Source organism: Condylura cristata, unplaced genomic scaffold, assembly GCF_000260355.1.
Source record: "Condylura cristata isolate star-nosed mole 26May11 unplaced genomic scaffold, ConCri1.0 scaffold00003, whole genome shotgun sequence".
Taxonomy (NCBI): Eukaryota; Metazoa; Chordata; class Mammalia; order Eulipotyphla; family Talpidae; genus Condylura; species Condylura cristata.
The window spans coordinates 20194945-20220122 of NW_004567104.1; the positions used below are offsets into that span (position 1 = coordinate 20194945).

Below are 25178 nucleotides of genomic sequence, written 5' to 3' on the forward strand. Positions count from 1 at the left end.
TCTGACTTGGGCGGCCAGGGCTGGCGCGGAGGCCGTGCGCCCCGGAAGAGAGCGGGTGGGTGCGCGAGTCTCAGCCGCGCCGCAGCGGCGGGAGGGGCTGGGCGGGCTGGAGGGGCTGGGCGGCCACTGCGCGCGGAGGCGGGACCAGCACCGCAGCGCCGACGCCCCTCCGCCGACTCAGAGCGCCCGCAGCGGGAATCCCGTGCCCGCGCCCTGCAGGTGCCAGATCCCGAGCGGCCCCGGCGCGCAGAGGCGGCACCACTTAGCCTGCTGGGGTCGAACTGCTCCGAGGACCACACGGTGAGGCGGCGGCTGCCTGCGGGGAGGGGACGATGCCTAGACCGAGCCCTCTGCATCCGCTAACTGCTCTGCTGTGGGAGTGGCGGCGACTGCAGCCGCCCCCCATACTCCCAGATCAGGCCTGTCGGAGTGGGGAGGGGTGCCAGAGACAGACCCCAGGGAATCCCCCTGCCCCAATACTTCTCCCAGCTTGCTTATATCGTTTTTCCCAGCCCGATCCCCTCCACACCCGCCGGCAGCCCTTCTCAGCATCCCCCGTCCGAGAGCGCTAGACTGCAGCCTTTCGGCTTCCCCTCTTATTCAGCTCCTGCTGTCCCTTGCTGGACTTGGGGGCACCCAGGAGAATGCTGGCCCTTTAATCCTTTGCTCCCCACCCAGAGCGTCTTTCATCTCTCCACCTGCGCCACTTCCGACAGCTGGCAGCCGCGGGGAGCCCCGGGGGTGCGGCAGGTACGCGGGTGGCGGTAAGGCCCGGGAGCGGGTGATGGAACAGCTGTGACCCCCTTCCCCCACTCCCCAAGAGCTGGCTGCGGGACCGCTGGGCGCCCAGAGCGCCAGTTAATCATTAACCCTCCGTTCCCCGGGTCCCCTCGCAGCTTGGAGCTGCTCTGCGCCCTGCCTTCCCAGGTAACTGACAAGAATGAGCACATCGCCATTCCCCTTTCCCTCCATTCCCTGCCACCTGTCCGTAGGGGGGCTGCGGGGGGGGGGGCGCGGGGGGCCCCAGGCTCGGCCTTGCGCCCCCTGCAGGTCTGTGTGCTGTGCCTGAGTTAGATTTTCCTTGCTGGGGGGTGGATAGGGCGCCCTGGACTCCTGATACCCCTTCACCGAGCACACCCTCCCCCAGGGGCACCATGCCTGGCCTGTACTGCCCCTCCAGCTGGACGCCGCTGCCCCTCACGGACTCTTGGGTCCGGGCCTGTGTCAACGGACCCTGCCTCAGCCTGCGGGCCCGGCTCACCTACCATAACCCGCAGCCGCAGCCGGTGGACGGTGAGACCAGAGCCCTGATACCCGGTGGCGGTGGGGGCGGGTGTCTGGCCAGGTCCGATGCCCGCATATGCGTCCCCCACCCCCACCCCAGGGGTCTTCGTGTACCCGCTGGCGGAGGCCGAAGTGGTGTCTGACTTCGAGGCCGAAGCTGCCGGACGGCGTGTTTCCTTCCAGCTGCAGAGCAGGCGCCGCTCACAATCCGCTTGTTGCCTCGCGCTAGGCCCAGGGTTAGGGGCCTCCACGCCCCGCCGCTGCGCACAGGGTGAGTCCTGGGGGCCCCTACTCTGCCGCCCGAAAGCCAGCTGCTGCCCCGTTCCTGCATTTGCTCTGCGTCACACAGCTCCCCAGGCCCCTCCAGCCACTGATCATTTTTTCACTCATTGATTCATCCCTTTCTTCAACAGTCGTGCGCAGGGCATCTGATGTGTGCCAGGTGCTGAGGGAATGTGACCCAGGCCTGACCTGACACTTGCAGCTAGGGCGAGAAACACAGCAGGCCTCCCGGTTGGTCTCCTCCTCCGTGGAGCGTTAGCTCCTGAGCCTGAGACAGGGTTTTAGTCTTCCAAGTACTAGCATCCCACACAGAGCACAGCACCAAGGGATGAGGGCATGAACGCTCAAACCTGTGCTAGATTTTTGGACCTGCATATCATTCTTTATCTATTTGTGCATTCATTTGATTTCCTGAGGATGGAATTTACCATCCAAGAAAGGAGAAGGAAGGATACAGTGATGTTGAGAGTTGGCATAAGCCCAGCAGGTGGAGGCAGGAATGAGCTCTGGGCTGAGGCCCCAGCAATGTTCCAGAAGAAAATGGAGCCAGCATTTGACAAAGGAAGGGTAGATGTGGAGAAGTCAAGAGGAAGAGTAAAGTACTCCAGGCAGAGGCAATGATGTACATAAAGATTTGAAAGTAAGTTACCCTGAGGGTGGCCATAAAATACCTCCTGTTTATAGTGATTTTACAGTTGACTGGTATCACCTCATTTGAATCCAGAGAGGTATGTGTCAATCTCTTCCCCTCTTTTATAAATGATAAAAATAATAGCAACATTCTCCTACAGGTTGGATGCTTGTGTACATTATCTCATTTATCCCTCACCATGCTCTTTAAGACACAGTTATTATGACCTACATTGTGTGCACAGCGGAAACAAAAGTGAGCTCTGCAAACAAGAGAGTTACGGAAAGACAGACCTAGCAAGACTCAGAACCCGATCTGTGTTCTCTCCATGGTGTCAGGCTGTCCCTAAACCTCATACCTTTCTTTCCATCTTTTTTCCTCTTTTCATTTATTGGGCATGTATTTCTCAAAAGAATGGATACATAGTTATTGTGAGGAAGTGAGGTGAAGTAGGGCTGGGGTCAGGCCCTTCAGGCCCTTGACTGCAAATGTGCACACTAGCCATTTTCCTTTAACAGTGGTGGTGGCCCCATGACTCCAGCAGTCACCCCCTAAATCTGCGATCTAAGTAAAGTGGTGTGTTTGGTATGTAGACACAACTTTATATCCTCTAGGCAGCTTCTAAGCTAATTATTGCTCCTAATTTTCTCTTGTGTAGAAAATTCTGGAACTACTCCTAGTGGCACCCCGACTATTCATGAATAGGGGATCCGTGAACAGGGTGGACACCAGGCTATGGCAGATGTTAGTCTCAGGGGAGGGTCCTCCAAGGGAGGAAAGTGATGCCCATGGGTTGAATGAGCACAGATGGACAGTGGAAGAGGGGCAGAGTATGGATGATCCTTCAAGATCTTGGGGCAGTGTGGATGAGGCCCCTTCTCCTCACCCCTCCATCAGAAGATACGTTACTGCTTCCTTTCCTGACGACAGCCAGACCCTTCTGCCATCAGCCTGCCTCTTCTCTATTTCTTTCATTCAGTTCACACCTCCATCCCACATCACTAATGCATTAGCTCATTATTTCCACCACCACACAAGGTCCCCCTTGTTCAGGCTCCCTTGACTCAGTGCCTACTTCCACCCCATCTTCCCCATCTCCTCTGCTTCCTGCCCCTTCTGACCCCTTTTCTTACTCATCATAGGTCACCTTGTCTTGGATCTGGCCCAGGCCCGGTCCACGTTGGTGCTGCCCACAGGCCTCATTGCAGCGGCCGGCACCATGACGGTGACCCTTCGCAGCAGCCGGGAGATGCCCTCAAGGCCTGATGGGGTGCTGTGCATGGCTTTGCCCTCTGTGCTCACACCCCTGGCCTCACCAGGCCCACCGGGGCCCCCCAGGCCTCCGGGGCTCTGTGACGACAGGTTGGGCCTATGGTGATTCTCTTCGTCCCTCCCTCGGCTTCTCTGGGTCTAGTGCGGGTGAGGGGGCTTTTGGCGGGGTGCCCAGGGGATGGGCAGGGTGGGGATGGGGTGTGGCCAGTGAGTCAGAGGGCCTAGGGCCTTGGTAGTGGCCCAGTGACCCCCTCATATCCCTTCCAGCCCCACCAGCTGCTTCGGGGTGGGCAGCCCTCAGGAGGAAGGGCAGGCCTGGGAGGAGCCAGCTGCCCCTCAGGATGTGTTCTCAGGCCCTGCCCGCTGCCCCGCCCCATACACCTTCTCCTTCGAGATGCTGGTGACTGGGCCATGCCTGCTGGCAGGTGGGTTGCCCTCCCAGAACCACTGATTGGGAAATAATGCAAGGCCAGGGATGGGAGGAGCACAGGCCAGAAAGAAGACAGGGATCCAAGCCCTAGGAACCTCCAGTCTCAGAGTGGGAGCATCCCCTGGTCACTGCTACCCAACGACCTCCCCTCCCCCGCTGCTTCTAGTTTTGCTGCAATTTGCTTATATCCTGCTCCACTCGCCAAGTGGAAGAGAGCTGCTTACAGTGAAACCACTGCAAGTGATGAAGGAGAATGTCCTTATTCAGGAGGTGGGAGGGGGGTGCTAAACCTGCAATTGGTTGGACATGTGGCACTTTGACCAGCTGGGAACAGAGCTGGGAATCTGCCACCAGGCCCGTGACAGCAGGTTGATGCCTCCTTGTCCGTCCTACTCCATACATCAGGCTCGGAGAGCTGATGACTCAGTCAAGATACTTGCCCATGCCACTACCATCTGGGAAGGTGATGTTTATACTCCTAATACTGGCTTGGGACGGGGTGATCATCACCCCTCCCTGCATCTATGTCCCTCAGGCTTGGAGAGCCCTTCTCATGTCCTGCGGGCAGATGCCCCTCCACATGCCAACTCTGCAGCCACGATTTGTGTCACGCTGGCGGAGGGCCATCGCTGTGACCGGGCCTTGGAGATCCTGCTATACCCCAGTGGTGAGAAACTGGGGTACATGGTGGGCCAGCTCTGACCTGTTTCAAGGACCACTGGGTAGCACTTTTCAAGTAGAGATTTCTGGACCCTAAGCCAGATACAGCAAGTTATCTGTGAGGGTGGGCCAAGTCCTCCCAGGAGATGGGGCTGAGCATTTGGGACCCAGAGGTGAGGTTTCCTTGTCAAACTGTGTCGCCTCCTCCCCAGAGCCCCACCAGCCACACCTGATGCTGGAAGCCGGCAGCCTGAGTGCCGCAGAATATGAAGCCCAGGTGCGGGCCCGCCGGGATTTCCAGAGACTGCAGCGGAGGGCCAGTGATGGGGACCGGCAGGTAGGGTTGCCTGGGGTCCTGGCCCAGCCCTGGGCCCCACTACTGGCTGTATTTGTGCATGAGGAACAGGCAAACTCATGCTGGGATAGGTCGTCTGATCAACAGGCCTCTCTGGCTGCCCCAGCATCCTAGAGGGTTGATGAACATTGTCACAGGGAGCCTAGGCAAGTCTCTCAGGGATGAGTTTCAGAAGAGGGGCAAGACCTGGGACAGGCAGAGTACAGACACCTGCGTCTACCTTTGCCTTTATTCAAATGACTGCAAAGAGCTTCCCCGGCTGGCTAGAATTGATAGAAACATGTCCTGGGCTGGGTCCTGCCCCGGTTGAAGTTGCACTAAGCCTGACCCAGGTTGATGGGGGTTCTCATGCTCAGGTGTGGTTCCTGCAGCGGCGCTTCCACAAAGATATCCTGCTGAACCCTGTGCTGGTGTTGAGCTTCTGTCCGGATCTGAGCTCCAAGGCCGGACACTTGGGCACAGCTACACGAGAGCTCCTTTTTCTGTTGGATGGCAGCACCATGGCATACAAGGCCTGTGGGGGCATGGTGTGGGCAGGCCTGGAGTTGGGTGGACCAGTAGACCTGGAGTTAGCCACTCGAAGGAACACACACTTAGACGCCCGCCCCCCCTCCACACACACCTCTTTCTCTCACACATTTATATGTCTCTCCCAGATTCCAAGACCCTCTCTCATACATATAGTTACACTCAGTCACACATAAATCCGAACCCATGCCACTTGGACTTCCAGACTCAGTTATACATAAGTCTCTGCCACACCCTCAGGGTCTCACTCATAGTCTCACACAAGGTTGCACACATAGGGCTATACCCAGATCACTTCACCCAGCCCTCATTTCACATGGGTCGGAAGAGGTAGGTAACCTGCACTCTGCCAGGGTCGGTGAGGCCGGCCTCATGCTACTCTCTCTGGCCCTCCCCAGGATGCCATTGTTTTGGCTGTGAAGTCACTCCCTCCCCAGACACTCATCAATCTGGCCACATTTGGTACTTCGGTGCAGCCTCTCTTCCCAGAAAGCCGGCTTTGCAGTGATGTGAGTGTGTGGTCCAGGGCTTTGGGACCCTTGTGGAGATATTGAGACTCAGCATGGCCTGGCCTCTGCCTTCTTTCTCCAGGACAATGTGCAGCTGATATGTGAGAGCATTGAGATCCTGCAGGCCATGGGGGGCCCTCCAGATGTGCTGGCTGCTCTGGACTGGGCCATGGCGCAGCCCCAGCACAAGGCCCACCCTCGCCAACTGTTCCTGCTCACTGCTGCTTCTCCCATAGCTGCTGCTATACACCAAACCCTGGAGCTCATGAGGTGGCACAGAGGGGCAGCTAGGTATGGAGTGGGCATAGGCAGGTGCGTGAGAATCACAGCTCCTCATCCCTAAGAGGATCCAGCGGTTCATAGCTGTTTCCTTTTGCTCCTCAGATGCTTCTCCTTTGGGCTGGGGACTGCCTGCCACCAGCTGCTCCAGGGCCTGTCCACCCTCAGCAGGGGCCAGGCCTACTTCCTAAAGCCTGGGGAGAGGCTGCAGCCCATGGTGAGCTTAAGCCCAGGCCCTGTTCCTTACTCCTGGCAGTCCTTTCCCAAGTTACACTGAGTTTGAAACAGAACCCAGCTAAGTCATAGGGTTTCATGGCACCCTGGCCAGGACTTCTGCCCAATTCCTACCCTCCCCTCCCTCTGAGATGCCAACCAGGGGAGGAGCTACGGTACAGCTGTGGGACCCCAAAGGTCACCAAAGGTGCAAAGGACAGAGTCTCCGAGTGCCCTCAAGTCCGATTCTCAGTTTTGTTCTGGTACTGAGGTCACATCCATATCCTCAAACAGTCTTGCCTACCTGCTTGGCACACTTCAGGCTCTGAGGACTGAGCACCCAGCCGCCTTGCTTAGACCTACCCCCATTCCTTTTCCAGTCCCTAGCCCAGGGGCTGGGCGGATGGCTTCAGGGGGCGGGAGAGCTTCCCACACTCTCATCAACCTTGCACCTCTCTCTCTCCCTTGTCCTCTCTGGCCACTCCTCCCAGCTGGTACAGGCCCTGCGGAAGGCACTGGAGCCTGCTTTGAGTGACATCTCGGTGGACTGGTTTGTGCCTGATGCGGTAGAGGCACTGTTGACCCCCCGGGAGATCCCAGCGCTCTACCCAGGGGACCAGCTGCTCGGTTACTGCTCACTCTTCAGAGTGGATGGCTTCCGGTCCTGCCCCCTTGGGGTAGGCCTGGGCTGGGATGCAGGAGGTGGGCCTGGGATAGCCGAAGCCCTTGCTTCTCCTCAAAATCCTTCTTTCACTCTCCATGTCAAGCTCGCTTACACTCTAGGCCTCCCCGAGATCACAAGGTGACTATATCCTAGGAACGCACCCCACCAAGGTGGCTGCATCCTAGGGAGACCCCCTTATGAGGCCTCCCACTGAGTTATCCCATCAAGTGTTGCCCTTGGCTTTGACCAAAGAGCACTAAAGCACACAGCCACAGACAACAAACAGCTCCAGCATTTTGTGAGATGTTTGTTCACACTTCCTCATTACATTACACCATGCCCTACAGACAACACCTCAGCTTATTTCCTGTAACATTCAGGAGCAGGTGGAGCATGGTCTAGAAAAAAATCTCAGAACGCCCCTCATGCTCCCCCTGCAAATCTCAGATCCCAATTCTGCCATGTACTAGTCATTTGATTTGGGGGCAAGTCACTTAATCTCCCAGAGCCCATTTCCTCATACTTTTGCCCATGACATTGTTGAAATTAAGGCCAAATAGTGCATGTTCTTGGTAGGATACTTGGCTTCTGGTACGAGTTGGAGAAGTGATAGTTCTTTTTGTTGTGAAAAGCTTTTTCTCCCTAGATGAGCCATGCATGCTTCCTCCTTTCTGATTATGAGCTCTCATGGCCTGTCTGCCTTTGTGCCTAGCTGTCAGGAAGCTCGGCCACATCTGCAGTATTAACCCTATGGTAATACACACGCTTCCACCTTCTGGTGTACTGGTCTTTCATTTCTGGTTTAAGTGTATTGCTGTGTACGGTCAGTCGTCTTAAATCCCGTTTGAAGAGGAAGTGTCAGTACAATTCATCCCCCTTCCCTCCCCCACCCCCCAAATGCTATCTATCCCTCTATCTATCCCTCTCTAGGGCCAAGAGCCTGGCTGGCAGAGCTTGGGCGGCTCTGTGTTCCCATCCCCAGAGGAGGAACCATCTGCCACCAGCCCTGGCACTGAGCCCACTGGCACCTCAGCACCACCAGAAGTAGGCACTGTGTCAGCAGAGCTGTCCAGTCCATGGGCTGCTGGAGACTCAGAGCCGAGTGAGTACCTGGGTATATGTGTGTGGCTATTGGAGGCATGAGCAGTGGGGGAGCCCAGAGCTGGGGTCTATTCTGCCTCCCATCAGGTGCCGATGCTCTGACAGACCCAGTCACGGATCCTGGACCCAACCCCTCCTCTGACACAGCCATATGGCGCCGCATCTTCCAGTCCTCATACATCCGGGAGCAGTATGTGCTCACCCACTGCTCTGCCAGCCCAGAGCCAGGCCCAGGCTCCACAGGCAGTGGCGAGTCCCTTGGCTCCCAGGGCCTGGGCTCTCCCGAAGGGAGTGCACCTCTGGATCCCCCTTCTCAGCAGGGGTGCCGCAGCCTGGCCTGGGGAGAGCCTGCAGGCTTCCACTCCTGCCCCCTTCCTACACCCCCACTGGCTCCAACCAAGGTGAGATTCAGTTCACAAATATATACCAGGTATCCAGCAAACATTTATTGACCATCTGCGGTATTCCATAACGGTGCAGTGGTTATTATCAAGTTTAGCTGAAGAGATGGATAAATCTCTACTGATGATACCAGACAGAATACAGTAAGGAACACAGGCACGTTTAGTGGGGGTCACAGTCATGATTAACCCTGTCTTAGGGATCAGGAAAGGAAGCATCACACCTAGAAAATTAAGTTAGCCAAGTGAAGAGGAAAAAAAAAAACACTAGAGACAAGCAACAGCAAGTGGAAAACAGGGCATGGAATAAGGGGACACTAGGAAGGGGGCCAGAGGCCCCTCATCGAGGGGTTCAGACAAAGGGCATCTGTCCAGTGGTGTATGTGGGGGAAGGAGCGGTTTTCCTTAATGAGTACACCCCACTTCTCACATGCAGCCTGGGGCCTTGAGCGCTGAGGTGCTGGGCCGTCGACGCAGAGCAGCACTAGCTGGTCGAAGCCTCTCATCACCACCAGGCCGGGTGAACCCAGTCTCTGGTCGCCCCTGGCACCCCTCTCTGGGCGCAGCATCAGATGGATCAGGCCCTGAGTCAGGGCAGCAGCTGGGACAGGGCCTGGATGACTCAGGTAAGGGTTGGATGGGAAGCTGGTTTCTGACACCAAGTCCTTGGGGAGGTGGAGCCCAGGGCACACTACCTGTCCTTGTCTTCTCTCCACAGCAAACCTGCTCTCCCCAGCACCCATGGACTGGGACATGTTGATGGAACCACCCTTCTCATTCACAGCTCTGCCCCCCAATGGGGAGTCAGCTCCTCCAGCAGTGCCACGGCCTCCCCAGGCTCCACGCTGCCATGTGGTTATCCGGGCCTTGTGTGGGGAACAACCTATGTGTTGGGAGGTGGGTGTTGGGCTAGAGACACTATGGGGGCCTAAGGATGACGGTTCACAGCCTCTGTCACCCTTTGAGAAAGAAGGTTCTTGGGACCAAGCATTCCACCGCTTGACAGCAGCCTCTGTGGTCCGGGACAATGAGCAGATAGCTCTCCGAGGAGGCGCCGAGACCACGGCTGATCGAGGTGAGTGGGTGGTGGCCCCAGCGAGGGCCCAAGGAGCCTATTCGGAACAGAGTGGTAGGGGTGTAGACTCACTCTTTATACCTCGCCATGCTCCTAAACACGAGGTAATTCACTGACACTGACAAGGAAAAAACTTCAGCAGCACAATGGAGGAAACAGGTTAATAAACAGAATGAGGTTATATTAAAGATGCACAATGTGAGGTTGTGTCCTTACAAGCATGGGACCTAAAATAAGTAAATCTAATAGCCAACACAGGAGGTAACAAGATCCACAGAGGCCACAACTAAAACAAATCTTTCATTCAGGGAAACTATTGAAATTAAATAGTTACAATCTGTTCTATAGTTCCATCAGTCACTTCAAGTGCTTAATAGCCACAGTGACTAGGGACGACTCTATTGGGTCATACAGATATAGAATATGTCTATCCTTGCAGAAAACTCTGTTGAACAGAGCTAAAATGAGTGGATGAAAAAGGCACCACAGCTGATGCTTTCTTTGGGTGGTGTCTGAAGTGTAATTTCTGGATGGTCGGGGGGAGAAGGGTCTCGCTATGCCAGTAACTGAGGGTTCAGCCTAACCATTTGTCAAAATTGGGGAGCCGGAGCTGTTTCTGGCCCTTAGAAGGAACTCCACTTTTCTCAAGGTGGACAAAGGGAGATACTATGGGGAACACCAAGACTTTTTTTTCTGTCAAAAGTCTATGTAGGGCCCACTCTGGTGGCACAACAGGTTAACGCGCAACACTATGAAGCTACTGCAGCCACTGTAGCATAAGTTTGATCCCTGGCCAGGGAGGTGACCCACATGGTGCAGCAGACCTCTCCTGACCCACCTGCTGCTTCCCTCAGTGTATTCAGTACATCTGTTTATTCTGCCCCCACTCTGCCTCTGATGAATCCTTTCACTCCCCCACCCCTGCACCTTTGGCCCATACCCTAGCTCTGTATGCATAAACCAATAAATCTTTTAAAAAAATAGTAAAAGCTGACGTAAAGGGTGGCTAGTGAGTGCACCCCCTCCTTGGTTTCACAGGCCATGCCCGGAGGTCCTGGCTTCGAGCCCTTCAGACAAGCAAAGTCAGCTCAGCCCCCTCCTGCTTTACCCATCCTATAGCTGTTGACGCTACTACTAAGGAGGTCCTGCCTTTAGCCCTGCAGGTGCGGAGCTCAGGTAGGGGCCTACCCTGGTGACCTCAGGTGCTTACACCCACCTTATGGCCACCTTCTTGAGACAAACCTCACCCCTACCTCCTATCTCCTCACAGAGCCAGCTGAGCTTCCAGTGCCTCTTGCCTCACAGGGCCACCTAGACACAGCTTCTCAGCCCACCGTTGTCCACTCTAAAGGTAACACTTTGATCTGGCGGGGTGGGGCAGCAGCCCTCTTAGAGACTAGCACTGCGAATGACTGGCTCTACTACAGGATTTCAGGGAGAGTCTTTAGCAGGTGGCCAGGACCAGAACGACAGCTCCACACCTATTTTGGGGAACCCTACAGCCCCCACTGGAGGTCCTCATCATCTGCCCACTCAGCTTCCTGCTAAGCTCAGCCAGGGTCGCTGGAAGGCCAGAGGCCCAAACAGCCACAAACTCAGCAGCCACAACCTAAGCCAGACCAGTGACCATGACTACCTGCCCTTGGTGAGGACTCGGGAGGTGGAGGGTGGCACTGCCAGAGCCAGAGTACCGTCTCAGCTCACTTATCCCCCCACCTCCTCTCTCCTCAGGTGCGGCTGCAGGAGGCACCCGGCTCCTTCCGCCTGGATGCGCCCTTCAGCTCTGCAGTGCACATCCCGCAGGAGCGCCTGTGCCGCGCCTCACCCTTCGCTGTGCACCGTGCCAGCCTCAGCCCCACCTCAGCTTCATCTCCCTGGGCACTTCTGGGTCCTGGTGTAGGCCAGGGTGACAGTGCCACGGCCTCCTGCAGCCCGTCCCCCAGCGCAGGCTCCGAGGGTCCAGGCCAGGTGGACAGCGGGCGGGGCTCAGATACTGAGGCCTCAGAGGGGGCAGAAGGGTCAAATGGCACAGACCTGCGGAGCCGGACCTGGGCTACAGCGGTGGCATTAGCTTGGCTGGAGCACCGCTGTGCTGCTGCCTTTGGCGAGTGGGAACTGGCAGCAGCCAAGGCTGACTGTTGGCTGCGGGCCCAACACCTACCTGATGGCCTCGACCTGGTGGCCCTCAAGGCTGCAGCGCGGGGTCTCTTCTTGCTGCTGCGCCACTGGGACCAGAACCTGCAGCTACACTTGCTGTGCTACAGCCCGGCAAACGTGTGAGGACACAGCCTGTTGCTCGGGATGAACTCTCCTTTCCCTCCAACACACTCAAGTCACTGCCACCCAGGGTCGGTCTTGGTGCTGGGAAGTACTGGGTAGGCTGGCGTCAGCCTGCCCACCTGCCCCACCTCCCCACTGCTTCTCATTCCCCTTCCCCACTCCTGCCTCCCCCCACAGAAAGTGCCTGCCTGTGCTCTCCCCCGCTCGTCCCACCCCATGCCCTGCTCCTGAGCCCTGTGCAGTACCGTGGGCGGGGAGAGAGCCAGTTCCCAAACCCTATGCAATAAAGTGCCTCTTAGGACTGCCTGAATGAATTCGTTATCTGCCTTGTGCATGTCTCTCTCAGCTTCGTCCAGGCACTTCCATGTAGGCTAGGCTGCACAGTAGTGGACTTGGTAAGGTTTATTGGAAAGGACACAGAGTCCATCCCCATCCAGGGTCCTAAGAATGGACCGGAGGGGAAGAGGTGGTTCTCAGTGGGCCTTCTTGCTGTGCTGGATGCTCTTGGGGAACGGCTGGGGGCCCAGCCAGAGCTGCAGCAGAATGACAGCATGACACACGTGCAGGGCAGCAGAGCTGCAAGATGTAGACGGGTATGTGTTCCAGGAGAGCTCGATGAGCCCCAGCACCAGCAACCTAGAGATGAGAAATAAGCCCCAAGTTATCCAGTGTCTAGGGCCTGTAGCCCTCGACTCTTCCATACCCCTCCATGGCCACAGTCTTGGATGAGGCTCTCCTGACCCCTCCCGCTCCCCCAGGTTGTCCCAGCCAGTACCTGAGCAGATGCGTGAGCCAGCGTGCGGGTGTGGCCCACAGGAGGTAGGGCAGTGTGTGGAAATACCAGACGTAGAACTGGTAGTGGAGGGAGCGGCTGAAGCAGATGCCAATGAAGTTAGAGGTGAAGAGGGTAGAAACTATCTGTAGGCAGTGGTCAAGGCCAAGGGCAGGAGAAGGAGGGGCAGGAATTGGGGTGGTAGTGAATGACTACGGTAAGAGGGAGGTTACAAAGTAGGACAAAAGTTTTGTGGTGGGAAAATCCCAGGCTTTTCCATTCCCAGATGCATACATTTGGGCAAGATTTTTAACTTCCCTGGACTGTTTCTTCAAGCTAATATGAAAAGAGCAAAACCTGGAGGTCATAAGGCCTAATGAATACTAACTATTATTTACTAGCTGAGAGACTTCGGTAAATTCCCTAATCTCTTAAAACCCTAAAATTTGACATTTATAAAATGGTGATAATAAAAGTAACTATCTCAGGGTCTCTTGTTAACTTTAAATGTTAGGACGTACATTAACCTCTCAGGAAAGCACCAGGCAGAGGGAGAGCCCTTTCAAAGGTTTCTCAGTCATGTTTAGAATTAACGATAAAATATGCTTCAACGTGTGAACTGCTCGGCACAGTACTTGGTACAGGGTAGGAGCTCCAAGATCCGGCCCTTTAGCTCTAACAGGCCTCTTCCTCTTCCCTCCCCCATGTGAAGCCTAAATGACCAGGACCACAACTACATCTGGAGAGAGCAACACTTACCTTCCCATGATTTAAAGGATATGATTGGGTTTGAGGGGCTGGGGTGGAACCTTCCTTTTGGAGGGATCCTTCAGCAGCGACAGGATACTTTCCCCTGTGCTGGGAGAAGCCATTCAGACATTCATCAAGCCCGCATCATGGGCCAAGCTCTGGACTCATCCCCATGAGCTCAACATCTCCCCTAAGTACTCCCACTCCCTAAGGAGTACTCCCTAAGCCTTTCATGTTCCCCCCAACTCTGCCCAAGGCATTGCTCCCCTTTCTCACCGGTGCCACCTGCAGAGGGCAAAGAGTAAGAGCAGGGTGAGGTGGGCAGCCAACAGGGCCAGGTGGAAGGCCCGATTCAGGAAGAGGGCCTCAGGGAGGAAGCGCCAGTTTACTGTCCACTGGAAGAGAAACTGGCGTCCAAGGTCAAAGGAGCGGGACAGGTAGCCAACGGGGTTCTTCAACAGGAAGGGCAGTCCCAGAACCACCTGAGGATGGGGGTGATGTCAGCAGAGCTGTTCAGGCTCTCTCCCAACCTTCATGCTAATCATCGAGGGGAGTGGGGAACAGGGTACAGTCTCAGAGGTTCCCTAGTCCCCAGCAGGAATAGCAAGAAGGCCAGTAGCTACTCCCCCACCCCCCATCCCACGTCCCCGCAAGACAGAGCTCAGAGCCAATGGAATTGAGAAGGCAGGTAGAAGCAGTACTTTAAGTCTGGATTCTCCCGCCGAGTCATAAACAGGCAGCACTACAAGGGTCCTCAGAAACTATCTAGCTCACCAAATTTATTTTACAGGTAAAGCCCAAAGGTATAACTGCCCACCCCAGAATCGACTCTAAAATCCTGTCACTTGACTTTGAGAAGGTCTGAAAGGTGGAAAGGAGCCAGAATTGCCTCCTCTTTGTTAGAAGAGAAAGGTACCTGGAGAATAGCACAGATGCCCAGCTTAGGGAGGGCCCCACGGAGGCCAAATTGCACTAGGAGAAGGAAGAGTAACCCAGGGGCGAAGAGTAGCACATTCATCTTCACAGAGACAGCCAGGCTGGGGTGGGTAGGGAGAGAAAGGTTATCAGCGCCAGGGCCAACCCAAGGATGGACACTGCTCCCCATCACCACAGCAGCTCCTCCCTTCCCCCACCACCAGCTCCAGGATGGGGCCCACACTCAGATCTGGAAGTGGGAGGGGATGGCAGCCTAGAAGGAGTCTGGAGGTAGGGAGCAGATATCTAGTACCTATGCCCACACTGAGTATTTAGAATGTGGAAGGACCACTCCAACAACAGCTGCTGTCTGGAGGGGGGAGGGGGGAGGGTGCTGGGACAGACTTTCTATAGGTCCCGAACTTGCCTAGTGGGGCGCCCATTGGTCCATGCTGCCTGGTCACTCCCTTAGTCCCTCCCCTGCATAAAGTGGGGAGAATGTGATGGAAATACAGAATGTGAACGAGGGGGCCAGAGGGAGGGGTACTGACCTGAAACAGCAGCAGCCCCAGCTCCAGCGCTTTGCTAGCAGAAGGTTGATACTGAGGAAGAGCAGTGCCATGGCCACTGGGTCATTGAAGAGCCGCAGCACAAAGATGGAGTGGACACGGTAAGAGGCACAGCACATGAAGAAAAAGACGAAGGGAGGTACCTGTGGAACAAGGTCAGCTCACCAACCTCGAGCCATCCCCACTCCCCAAACCTCTGGGTTGAGCCTCTTGTCCTGGTAGTACAGTCTTACCTTGCAGGTCTGGTGGTAGATCAAAAAGACAAGCAGCAAGGTGGCCAGGTAGAGCACAGCAAAGATGTGCTGGGCCATGCGGATGTCAGTGCCCCGCCCAGTGGCATAATATAGCCCCATAAAGATGTACACAAAGCCAGCTGGATACCTGGAAGGTGAGGGAGTGTGAGTTGGGGTCAAGCCAAGCAGCCCGGATTTTCGGCCAGCCCCTGTGGAACCTCTTATCCCCACTCACACAAGAGGTCCAGTGTCCCCCTGCAACTGGGTATAGTCATAGGTGCCATTGATGACGCCCTCTACCTCAGCCATGTAGGCTTTCCAGTCAATCTCTGTATCTGGAAAAGGACAGGATGGTGTGGTTACTTGCCAAGTTCTGAACCTCTCTGCCACCCACCACATCTCCAGCCTATCAAAGCACGAGTTGCGGCTCATTCCCAGTACCACTATCTCAAGTTTGACATTCTTTGGATGAGCCTCAGCATCTCAAACGCAACATGTCTTCAACTGAACTCATGAGCTTCTACTCTGAATCTACTCCTTTTCCTGGGTTTTCCTTGGTTCCATGAATGGCAACACCATCATCCTAGTTGCCCAGGTCACAAAACTAAGTAAGATCTTTGACACTTCCTTTTTTCTCATTTTTCAACTCCCATTCACCAGTTATCACCAATTCGTCATCCTAATATCTCTATCTCACTTTTCTCTTCTATGACATAGTCAAATTGGGGCTTGATTAGTCTTTAATCTCAATAATACAAAAGCTTACTAATTAGGCCCCCAGCTTCCACTTTTACCCCTAATAACAGTTCACACCCTGCAACCACAGTTCTTCCTACAGTAGAAATCATTTCAGGTTTTTCTGCTAAAAACTCTTCAAATGTTGGGCCTCCCTGGTGGCACAAAGGGTCAAGGCACAGCACTGTGAAGCTACTGGCAGCCACTGCAGCACAAGTGCCATCCCTGGCCAGGGAGCTGACCCACATGGCACAGCAGACCTCTCCTGTCTCCCTTCAGCAGTGTATTTCAGAAGATCTGCTTATTCTGCTCCCCACTCCGTCACTGGTGAACCCTCTCACTCATCCCCCCACACCTCTGCTCTACACCCCAGCTTTAAAAAATAAACAAACACAACAAACTCTTCAATGATTTCCAGCTCTTTAAGATAAACTTATTTGTATAAGCAAAACCTATGAATTAATGATTTTGGGTGACTAGCTCAAGATCTCTATTCCAACTCTAAAAAATTCTTTGAGCTCCTCAAAGGAACTAGACTCTCTCTTTTGATACATGAACCTCTGTGAGTACTCTTTACTTTCCCCCTTTCTCTTTCCTCAACTAATTAGCTTTTACTTTTCAAGGGGGACACTAGAAGCCTTCCCTGACTCCTTAAGCCTGGTGGAAGTGCCCTCCTGAACCCTGGCTCTGTACCTTTATAGTATCTTGCTAACATGGTTAATATGATACATTGAAATTTCCTGCTACCTCATCACATCACAATAGGATATATGCCTATCTTTTTCTGTTGCAGGGCAAGCCTCCAATGTAAACTGGGTTGCTTGACAGTGGGTCTTCACCCTTGGGATTAAGATTCAACTGCAGGCACATACAAAAGGTTAATAATGACATTAAAGGTGTTCTATGTTTTGTCTTGATGCAGCGGATGGCAGAACCTATTTAGATTGGGCAGGGTTGGGGGTCCTGGGGTGGACTCCCTGGCCTGTAACACTTCCACGACTGTATCCTTAGTAAACAGAATATAATAAGCTTGTTCCTTCTCTCTCTCATATACATATCTCATATACAAAAACACACACACAGCTCAAGAAAGCTATGTCTACATTCAGCCTGGAAAGGAGTGCTAAACGAATTCAAGTTTTCACAAAGATGCACCGTTAAGCAGACTCCCCCACACCTCTGGTCTATACTCCAGTTCTGGTATGCAAGAAAAAAACAAAAACAAAAACAGGTGGCTGTAGTTTTCCTCCCCTGCACTAAGCTGATTTTTGTTTGCGTAAAGACATCCTTTCCTACTCCTGTTGATTCTACTTTGAATGAGTAAGTTCTTCCTTGGATTTTTCTATCTTATGTTAGTTCCCATGTCATTCCTTAATCTTCATGTCCCCTCTTTAGCCAGCAATCGAAGTACTGTGTCCAAAGCCACAGAGACAAGCTGCTACAGCAATACATTAGCTTCTACCAAGTTATCTGACTTCCAGGATGATTCAGTTCAGCCTGGCAAGCTGTACCTTAAGAGCAGGTCAATCTCTACAGTCATCCCTTCCATCAAGGGGGCTAAATAGGGGGATTTAAATCGAGCTCAGGGACCCTCCTTGGTGGTGCAACGTGTAAGGACACAGCACTGCAAGCCAGCCTCAGCCACCTCAATGCGAGCTCGCTCCCTGGCCCCGGAGGTGACCACATGGCGCAGCAAAGCTCTCCTGACCCTCCCGCTGCTCCCCTCAACAGTGTACTTCGTCGATCTGCCTGTCCAGCTCCCCACTGTCTCTGGTGAATCCGCTCACCGCCACTGTGCCTTTGGCTTGTGCCCCATTTCTGTATGCATAAACAGATAAAAATCTTTTTAAAAAAAATCCCTACTTGCTTAAAAAAAAATCGAGCTTGATTTTCTCTTGAAGCAGGCTTGGGATTTGGGTAAAAGACATGGGGCTGCAACTGATGACAGCAGATCGGGATTTGGGCTTGAACTCCGAAACTGGGTCCCAGTTTGGGTTAGGGTTGAGGGTTCCCATCCCTTCCCTCCCCTCCCCCACGGCGCACTCACATGCCACCCTGTGAATGACCCAGAAGGTGATGCCCACCTCCGCCAGGCAGAGGCAGGCGGCCACCAGCAGCGTGTAACGCGGCTCCAGCAGAAGTAGGCGCCTCTCTTGCCAGGCGCGCCGCAGCCATTGTCCACACAGCCCAACCGCCCCGGCTACGGGACCTGCCCGGCCGCGTTTCCGCGGGCCTGCCGCCATTTTGATGGTGCGCTGCTCCTGCGATTCCCGCCGCCCCGGAAGCTTGACTTGTCTACACTTAGGTTCCGCTTGCTTGCGCGGAACATCCTAACCCACTGAGCGCCGAACGGAATTGCCAGTATTATTTACTCTTTTACACCTATCTCCTGGGATGGGCTGCACGCTTAGTAGAAAAAAAAATACATACTGTGGACACCTGGGCTTAATATGGATCGGACGTTTATGAAGCGACATTCCTGCAGGCGCCCTGCATTTCACTTCGCCTCTGTTGGCCATATCTGTGTTTCATGTCAATCTCTCCTGGAAAGCAAGGCTTTCCTTTCCTCTCAGAGCCTTCCAGGTGTCTTTCATGACTTTTCAGTCTTCCTTGCGGGCAAAGCCGGCCAAACTGAGAATATGAAGGGGTAGTGATGAGCTCGAGTGAATCTGATACCAAGAAGATGACTCTTAGAAGTGGGTGCTCAGTACCGCGGGAAGACTCAGGGTCTAGACAATGTAGTTTTCCCAGTCGGAAGATTCTAAGGAGAGCGCTTAGCAGGGGACGGAAGTTCCACGTGTTTCTATTGAGCAGCTGCAGATGGAGGGCGGAGACTCAAAGGCCACGCCTCCTCCTTAATCCCGCTGTCCAGATTGGCTATTTAGGGGCACCAGGCGGTACCGCAGGTGCTGGCCAGCTGCCCCAGCTGCCCCGGTCGTTGCAAGCATGGCCTCTCCCGGGACCTCTGCCCCCCAGCCGGAGTTACCGGAGCAGAACTGCGGGTATCGCGAGGTACAATACTGGGACCGGCGCTACCAGGGAGCGGCCGATTCTGCCCCCTACGAGTGGTTCGGAAACTTCTCCTCCTTCCGTGCCCTCTTAGAGCCAGAGCTTCGACCCGAGGACCGTATCCTTGTGCTAGGTGGGTAGTCCCGGAGATGCTGGCCGAACCAACTCCGTCCCGGCCTGATCCTGTGCGCCTTTTCGTGTCTGTCTGTCTCTCTCAGAGGACGCCCGGGTCGGGAGACAAATGTGTTCTTTCGGAATCTCCGCAGTATTTAGCCAGGGCAGCAGGAGCCAAAACATTCTTAGTCCTGGGGGCTAAGAATCCTTTGGAAAATAGTCTGATTCTGAGGACCTCGTTCCGGACCCACTGGAGGCATCCTGGAGCGCTGGAGAGCTCATAGGACCTAAATCAAGTCCCAGCGCCAGTTAGCTGTAGACAGGCTTCTAAAAGTGGGATTGCCGGCTCAAGTCGGCAAGGCAGGTGCAGGCATCTCGAACGCAATACTGGCATTTTTCTGTTCGCGCCGATGGGCTTCTGGAGTCATTGTCAGTCTAGAGAAATTTACCCTCCAAGCCTTAACTCAAACTTGGGCCAGTGTCCCGTGTGTAGTGAGGATAAGGACAGCGCCCTCTGAGTTCGGAGGAAATGTTGCAGCTGAGGTTGATGTAGTTTCCTCTAAGGGACCTGTAAGACACTGAGGTCCAGGGGTCCCCTCGGGGCGCTTTTCCACTGCCAGCCTTGGGGACTAGAGTGAAGGTGCATTGAAAAACGGTTTGTTTTTTTTTTTTAATTAAAGTTTTTATTTTGCCATTTGTATAAGTATGCATATGTTTTATGTGAAATATCTATAATACAGTGTTGTATGTAAGGCATAAATAATAAAGTATGTTTATACTATTCAATTTGAGAAACAAAACATTCCTAGGACTTGAAAAGAAGTAAAATCTACAGCTTCAGCACCTGGAGTTTCGAAGGCTACTAATTATGTTGGGATCTTGGGTTATGTAATCTTTAACTATGCAATCATGGACAAAATTATGGAATCTTAGCTTTGAAAACCTGGACAAAACACTTAAATTTCTGTGCCTCTATTTTCTCATTCTTATGAAAGTAATAATATTTACTGGGTTTTTAAAATAATTAAATGAGTGTTAAAGTTACCTTAGAACAATGCCTGGCAAAATAAAAAGCCCCCTGTATGCACAAGGTTTTCTGTGTGCTCCCCAAATCCTTTTCCCTTAAATTTAACTTTAAACTCTCTTGAATTTTGTGCTTTTCAACCATTGCATTTATTTTTAGTTTTATCATAGATCTGCTTTTCAAGCTTTCATTGCAATTAAAATCAGTTGGAAAGCTGGACCCACCCTATTCTAGGGATGGTCTAAGGTGGGCCCTTGGAATCTTTAATTTCAACATATTCACAGCTGATTCTCATGTTGGTAGTTGGCAGAGTAATACTGTCTTAAAATTTGCTTGACTGGGAGGTATTCTTTCCTGAATAGAGGAGAGGAAAGTCTTAAAAATCAAAAAGGAAAACTTATCAGGCAGGACTCCCAAGATCTAATAACAGGACCCACAACCTGGGGAGTAGACTATGTTATAGTCACCTCAACAGACATATTGAACCTATCTAATAGGTGCTAGGGAATGCACCTAGTTAGGGCATTCCCTAGAGGTGAGTGATTAAGAATACAAGACTTAGTCTAGATTAGTGGTCATACTGATACAGCTAAAGAGGGAATGTTCCCATGGGAGGCGAGTGGACCTCCTGAAAAGTGGGAGGTTAGTGGTTTAAGAATTCTGACTCTGGCATGAGTCTGAGTCTGGCATGAATCCAAATGTTGGTTCTACTACTAATCATGTGACCTAGGGAAATTTTCTTATATATCCTGAGTGCAGACTCAATTTCTCCATTTAGAAAATGGTAAAATAGTATCTTTTACATAGACTTACTGTGAAGGTAAAAGGAGACACTTCTTAGGAAGTGCTTTCTTAACATAGATCGTGTTCAATGGCTATTAGCTGTCATGATAATTATTGAAAACAGGAATCAGAGGCAGGACAGTCAAATCCAGGACTGTTCAGAGGACAGAGTATCCTGTAGGAGAACTTATGTGTTTGGTCCCCATGGCTCAAACATTGTCATGGCAGACGAATGTATATAACTGATTCTCCTTGCTCCTGTGTCTGCTTTGTTTATATGACTGACCCTGTGGGCAAGTTTTTTTTTTTTTTTTTTTTTTGTCCCTTTATTTTGGTAAAGTTCTCCTGGAAATTCCCGTTCTATACAAAGCGAAACAGAGAGAGTAAATATGGGGTTGTTCACAGAGAGGTAATGCTCTGAAAGCATATGAGGTAAGGTAAGGAGTAGTGAAGGGATTGCGGAATAGAGAACCCAGTGCGATTTCAGCCTGAACTGAGTTAGGGTCTCTTGTTCACCCATCCTTATCCCCCTATCCCACATAATGTATCTACCAAAGCTTGTTGTGATTCCAGTATAGGGAAGCATGCATTGGGCTTTCCAGGTGAGATAGCTTTCTGAGCCCCAGGGGCCTAAGGAGGAACTCAGGAAGGGGCAACTGAGGACCAGCCAGCGGTCTTCTGTTCAGTTGCCAAACCCTGCTAGATTAGGGATATCGCTAGAGCTGACCCAGCAATCCTCTTAGACAAATGGGGATTAAAGGCAATCTAATAGCAAAAGCTAGAGATTCCCCCATGTGCTGGCATTTTGCCCCATTCTCAGGCTGAAACTGACCACGAGAGGGCCTGGAAGAAGCCAACAGGTCTTCAAAGGAAATCATTTCCACTGAGCTGTGGATCCACATCTGTTCCTCTAAGTTCTTCCCAGTCTTTGGAACTGCTTTTCAGGCACTTCACTAGAGTGTTACGATTCTTCAAGACTCCAGTTGTTGTCAGCTTTCCTGAAACCCTTGATCAACCCACCTATCCTGTGTGCTCCTGCAATCTTTCTGTATTAAAACACTCATTACATTATATGTCAATTGCCTGATTATACACCTGTTCTCCCACAGGAGCATGGATTCTTTGAGTGTGGGGACTCTTATGCACCAGCAGAACCTAATATGAGGTGCCCAATACATACATTAAGGACTTTCAAGGGATCCCCCTAACTTGTTAACTCTGCTGTGGAAACCAAAGTAGGCTAATAACTCTTAACATATTCTTCCAAGAATTGCTATTATCAGAGGTTCTCTGAGAGGTTAGGGATTAAGTATAATACTAATATTACCCTGGTAATAGCATTACCAGGACCTAATGATGTCAGTATTACACCCTTTCTGAGTTTGAGAAAACTGTGACTCAGATTGGCATGATTTAACATGACTGTGACTAGTGACTAGGGTAATCAGAACCCACATCTTTGAACTCCTGAAATTATTTTCTTCAGTTATCTGTCAGATGTTTTAGTTTTAAAATTTAGTGCATCACATCCTGCATATAACCTAGGTATTTTATCTTCATTCTTCTGAATCAGAAATCTACATTCCTAGAATGAAAACAACCTGACCTAGTTCATACAACTAGGAATGATAAAGCCCAGATATGTGCCCAGATCTGTGGGCAAATGCTCTTTCTGTCCATGCTGCTTCTTGTCAGCATGGGAGGAACTGGGCTGAGAGAAAATGGGCCAAGGGTGGATGCATAATCAGGGAGGTGAAAGCCCAAAGCTAACCTAGCACTTTTGCCACCCACCCTTCCCCACCCTAGGCTGCGGGAACAGCGCCCTGAGCTATGAGCTGTTCCTTGGGGGCTTCCCTGACGTGACCAGTGTGGACTACTCATCAGTAGTGGTGGCCGCCATGCGAGCTCGGTATGCCCACGTGCCCAAGCTGCGCTGGGAGACCATGGATGTGCGGGCCCTGGGCTTTCCCAGCGGCTCCTTCGACGTGGTGCTCGAGAAGGGTACACTGGATGCCCTGTTGGCTGGAGAACAGGACCCCTGGACTGTGTCTGCTGAAGGTGTCCATACGGTGGAACAGGTGCTAAGTGAGGTGAGGGAGCAACAATAAAGGAAGGAAGACAAGAGGTAGGGATGAAGGGTTGAAATTTCAGGAGATTAGAAGAACCCAGAAGCCAGAAGGAAGCATGGTTTGAAGCAAGAGTGGGTGACCCTCAGGACTGGTTCCCTCAAAGAAGAAGAGATTAGAGTCGGTCATACATAGTAGAAGGGGCTGGAGTGGCCAGATTCACAGAGACTGGTTGGGTTGCCATAAGAGTGAGGTAACAGCCTGTTCCAGAGAAGTAACCGAGTAGAAAAGTGAGCAGCTGATGGGAAAGCAGTGCCCCTGTACCTGATATCACTCCCATGCTCCTACCTGTTTAGAATATAGCCCTAACCCCACTGAGTAGCCATGGGTAGAGTAGGTTCACTCTTTTCCCATGGAAAGCCCTGGCTGTAGGATAGTGCCTGAGTGCACAGTGACCTGAAGCTCACTGTGAAAGCTTCTGGGACAATGTTGATCTTTGAGAAGCTGAAGATGGACACTTCACCAATGGCTTCTCTATCTGCTTTGCAGGTGAGCCGGGTTCTGGCCCCTGGGGGCCGGTTCATCTCACTGACTTCTGCTGCCCCCCACTTTCGGACCCGACACTATGCCCAAGCCTGTTATGGCTGGTCCCTGAGGCATGCAACATATGGCAGCGGTTTCCACTTCCATCTCTACCTCATGCACAAGGGCAAAGAACTCACTGGGACCCAACTTGCTCTTGGGGCCCAGCTCCTCTCACCCTCCAGATCTCCCACCTCACCTGGCTTTCTCCAGGACTCAGATCACGAGGACTTCCTCAGTGCCATTCAGCTGTGAAACCAGAAGCATGGAGTCCTCCCTGCCCTTCTGCCCTGGACTCCACAGTAGTTGGAATTCCTGACTCACTGCTCACCTTGGTGCTTATATCCCAGGGGATCATCCCTTAGATGGAGCAGGTGACAGCAACCCTATATCAAACAATACAGCCCAGGTCAAATTAAAGTCCATATCCCAGGGTTTTGGGTTCTCATATCTCCCTGGGTTCCCCCAACTTCCTCTCCCAAGGTACTGTTTCTTCTTCTGGGGCAAAGTTCAACATAAGCCAATCAGACTGGAGACCTGTATCCTTGGAGCTGTTACTGAACACCATCCAACCTGGATTTATCCACAGGTGGCTGCTTTTAGAGTGATTTATGCCGCTGACCCTAGTTCTAGCCCCAGCTCTGGTGATCTATTCTGCTTAGGTTGTATATTTACCCAAGGAGGCCACATTTTGATGCTGTTCTCAAGCCAGGCAGGCCAGCCTGTGTTTACTTGGTAACCCTTCCCTACCAGTAACATGCACCTGAGATTCCCAAGTACCTGCCCTCTTCCTCCCCAAAAGGAATTGGAGGCGTTTTGGTCTGAACCTGAGCAGACTAAAGCAGTGGCCACACACACACAGGGAGGTCTGTGTTTATTCACACACTCCTGGTACAGTGAAGATGAAGGAACATTTACAAAGGACACACCTGGGCTGAGACCATCTCTAGGACCACAGGTGTTGTCCAAAGGTTCAGAGCAGTTCCCATTTGGGGACCCAGGTGTCCAAGGTAAAATCAGACTTGGGCCCTGGGAAGGTGAAACTTTGGGGGTGTGGGGTCTGCCAGAGAGCTACCTGGGGTCAGGCCTGAGCAGACTGGTCGTGTGGTTGGTTACCTTGTGGGGCTTGTCCCACCCCAGACTCAACACAGTCCTATCTGCCAGGCGCAGAAGAGCTTGGTTGAGACAGTGGGGTTGGGGTGGGGAGGGGAGGACCATGAGGGGAGCCAGTAAACAAAGAGTCGGATATAAAAATACAAATGTGCTGAGGAAGTCCCTTAGAAAGAGGCTGAGGCTGGGGTCACATCAGACAGGGGTGGGGGTGAGGAGCGGCCTGGAGGACTGGACTCAGGTGGGTGGGAAGCTCATGCAAATACGCAGCCACACATCCCTGGCCGCGCGGTCCGACACCGGCGAAGTCTGCAGCCAAGACTGGCCGGAGAGGGGCGGGGCAGGGGAGCCGTGCGGGAGGGGGCGGGCCGGGCCGGGGGCTGAGAGCCGCGGGTCTCCGTGTCCGTTCCGGTGTGCGGGGTGGGGCTGCGGCCCGAGGTTCTAAAGTGCATGAGCTCGGCAGCGGGCTCCGGGATGGTCTGCGCCGCCGCTACCGCCGCCGCCGTGGTGCTGAAGCGGACAGCTCCGGAGTGTCTGGCGGCGGCGGCAGCG

At 53.0% G+C, this 25178-nt stretch overlaps 3 protein-coding genes across 15 annotated transcripts in view; 2 read left to right on the forward strand and 1 right to left on the reverse strand.

Moving 5' to 3' along the window:
* Nucleotides 1-198: 198 nt before the first annotated feature.
* On the forward strand, nt 199-12270 carry VWA5B2 (von Willebrand factor A domain containing 5B2). Of its 10 annotated transcripts, XM_012732411.1 has the most exons (22): nt 199-300; nt 679-750; nt 897-927; nt 1148-1293; nt 1385-1555; nt 3340-3571; nt 3737-3894; nt 4435-4566; nt 4772-4896; nt 5247-5426; nt 5841-5951; nt 6034-6242; nt 6336-6447; nt 6935-7120; nt 8038-8209; nt 8296-8609; nt 9046-9235; nt 9328-9684; nt 10723-10860; nt 10955-11035; nt 11112-11329; nt 11416-12270. In XM_012732411.1, the coding sequence occupies exons 4-22, from the start codon at nt 1155-1157 to the stop codon at nt 11962-11964; spliced, it is 3774 nt and encodes a 1257-aa protein (XP_012587865.1). In that variant the 5' UTR covers nt 199-300; nt 679-750; nt 897-927; nt 1148-1154; the 3' UTR covers nt 11965-12270. The 10 variants fall into 10 exon arrangements, with proteins under 10 accessions (XP_012587865.1, XP_012587869.1, XP_012587858.1 ...); XM_012732415.1 differs by lacking the exon at nt 897-927 and having other exon boundaries at nt 679-764; XM_012732404.1 differs by lacking the exon at nt 897-927.
* ALG3 (ALG3, alpha-1,3- mannosyltransferase) lies at nt 12265-18644 on the reverse strand. 3 transcript variants are annotated; one of them, XM_012732478.1, is made up of 9 exons: nt 18369-18644; nt 15439-15538; nt 15204-15351; nt 14953-15113; nt 14403-14523; nt 13763-13968; nt 13518-13594; nt 12740-12884; nt 12265-12600 (listed from the first exon to the last, which is right to left on the reverse strand). In XM_012732478.1, the coding sequence occupies exons 2-9, from the start codon at nt 15510-15512 to the stop codon at nt 12438-12440; spliced, it is 1095 nt and encodes a 364-aa protein (XP_012587932.1). In that variant the 5' UTR covers nt 15513-15538; nt 18369-18644; the 3' UTR covers nt 12265-12437. The 3 variants fall into 3 exon arrangements, with proteins under 3 accessions (XP_012587932.1, XP_004675090.1, XP_004675089.1); XM_004675033.2 differs by lacking the exon at nt 18369-18644 and adding an exon at nt 18023-18192; XM_004675032.2 differs by lacking the exon at nt 18369-18644 and adding an exon at nt 17986-18192.
* A 230-nt stretch (nt 18645-18874) lies between these two features.
* ECE2 (endothelin converting enzyme 2) overlaps nt 18875-25178 on the forward strand; it is a 29607-nt gene continuing 23303 nt past the window's right edge. Inside the window, exons 1-3 of one of the 2 annotated variants that reach the window (XM_004675040.2) lie at nt 18875-19080; nt 22675-22958; nt 23484-23884. In XM_004675040.2, coding sequence (XP_004675097.1) covers nt 18885-19080; nt 22675-22958; nt 23484-23771 — 768 coding nt within the window. In that variant the 5' untranslated portion in view covers nt 18875-18884 and the 3' untranslated portion in view covers nt 23772-23884. Of the gene's footprint in view, nt 19081-22674; nt 22959-23483; nt 23885-25178 lie in introns of those variants that run through there. The other variant, XM_012732598.1, reaches the window with a different exon arrangement.

Excerpts from the sequence above, each read along its gene's own strand:
- VWA5B2 (XM_012732415.1), top strand. The coding sequence starts at position 1,155 with ATGCCTGGCCTGTACTGCCCCTCCAGCTGGACGCCGCTGCCCCTCACG. Across the intron at positions 4,897-5,246 it reads CCAGTGATGGGGACCGGCAG|GTTGATGGGGGTTCTCATGC; the intron begins GTAGGGTTGCCT and ends AGCCTGACCCAG. Across the intron at positions 10,861-10,954 it reads CCTGCAGGTGCGGAGCTCAG|AGCCAGCTGAGCTTCCAGTG; the intron begins GTAGGGGCCTAC and ends ATCTCCTCACAG.
- ALG3 (XM_004675032.2), bottom strand. The coding sequence starts at position 18,181 with ATGGCGGCAGGCCCGCGGAAACGCGGCCGGGCAGGTCCCGTAGCCGGG. Across the intron at positions 13,595-13,762 it reads GCCCTCTGCAGGTGGCACCG|CACAGGGGAAAGTATCCTGT; the intron begins GTGAGAAAGGGG and ends GGCTTCTCCCAG. Across the intron at positions 12,885-13,517 it reads CCAGCCCCTCAAACCCAATC|AGATAGTTTCTACCCTCTTC; the intron begins ATATCCTTTAAA and ends ACCACTGCCTAC.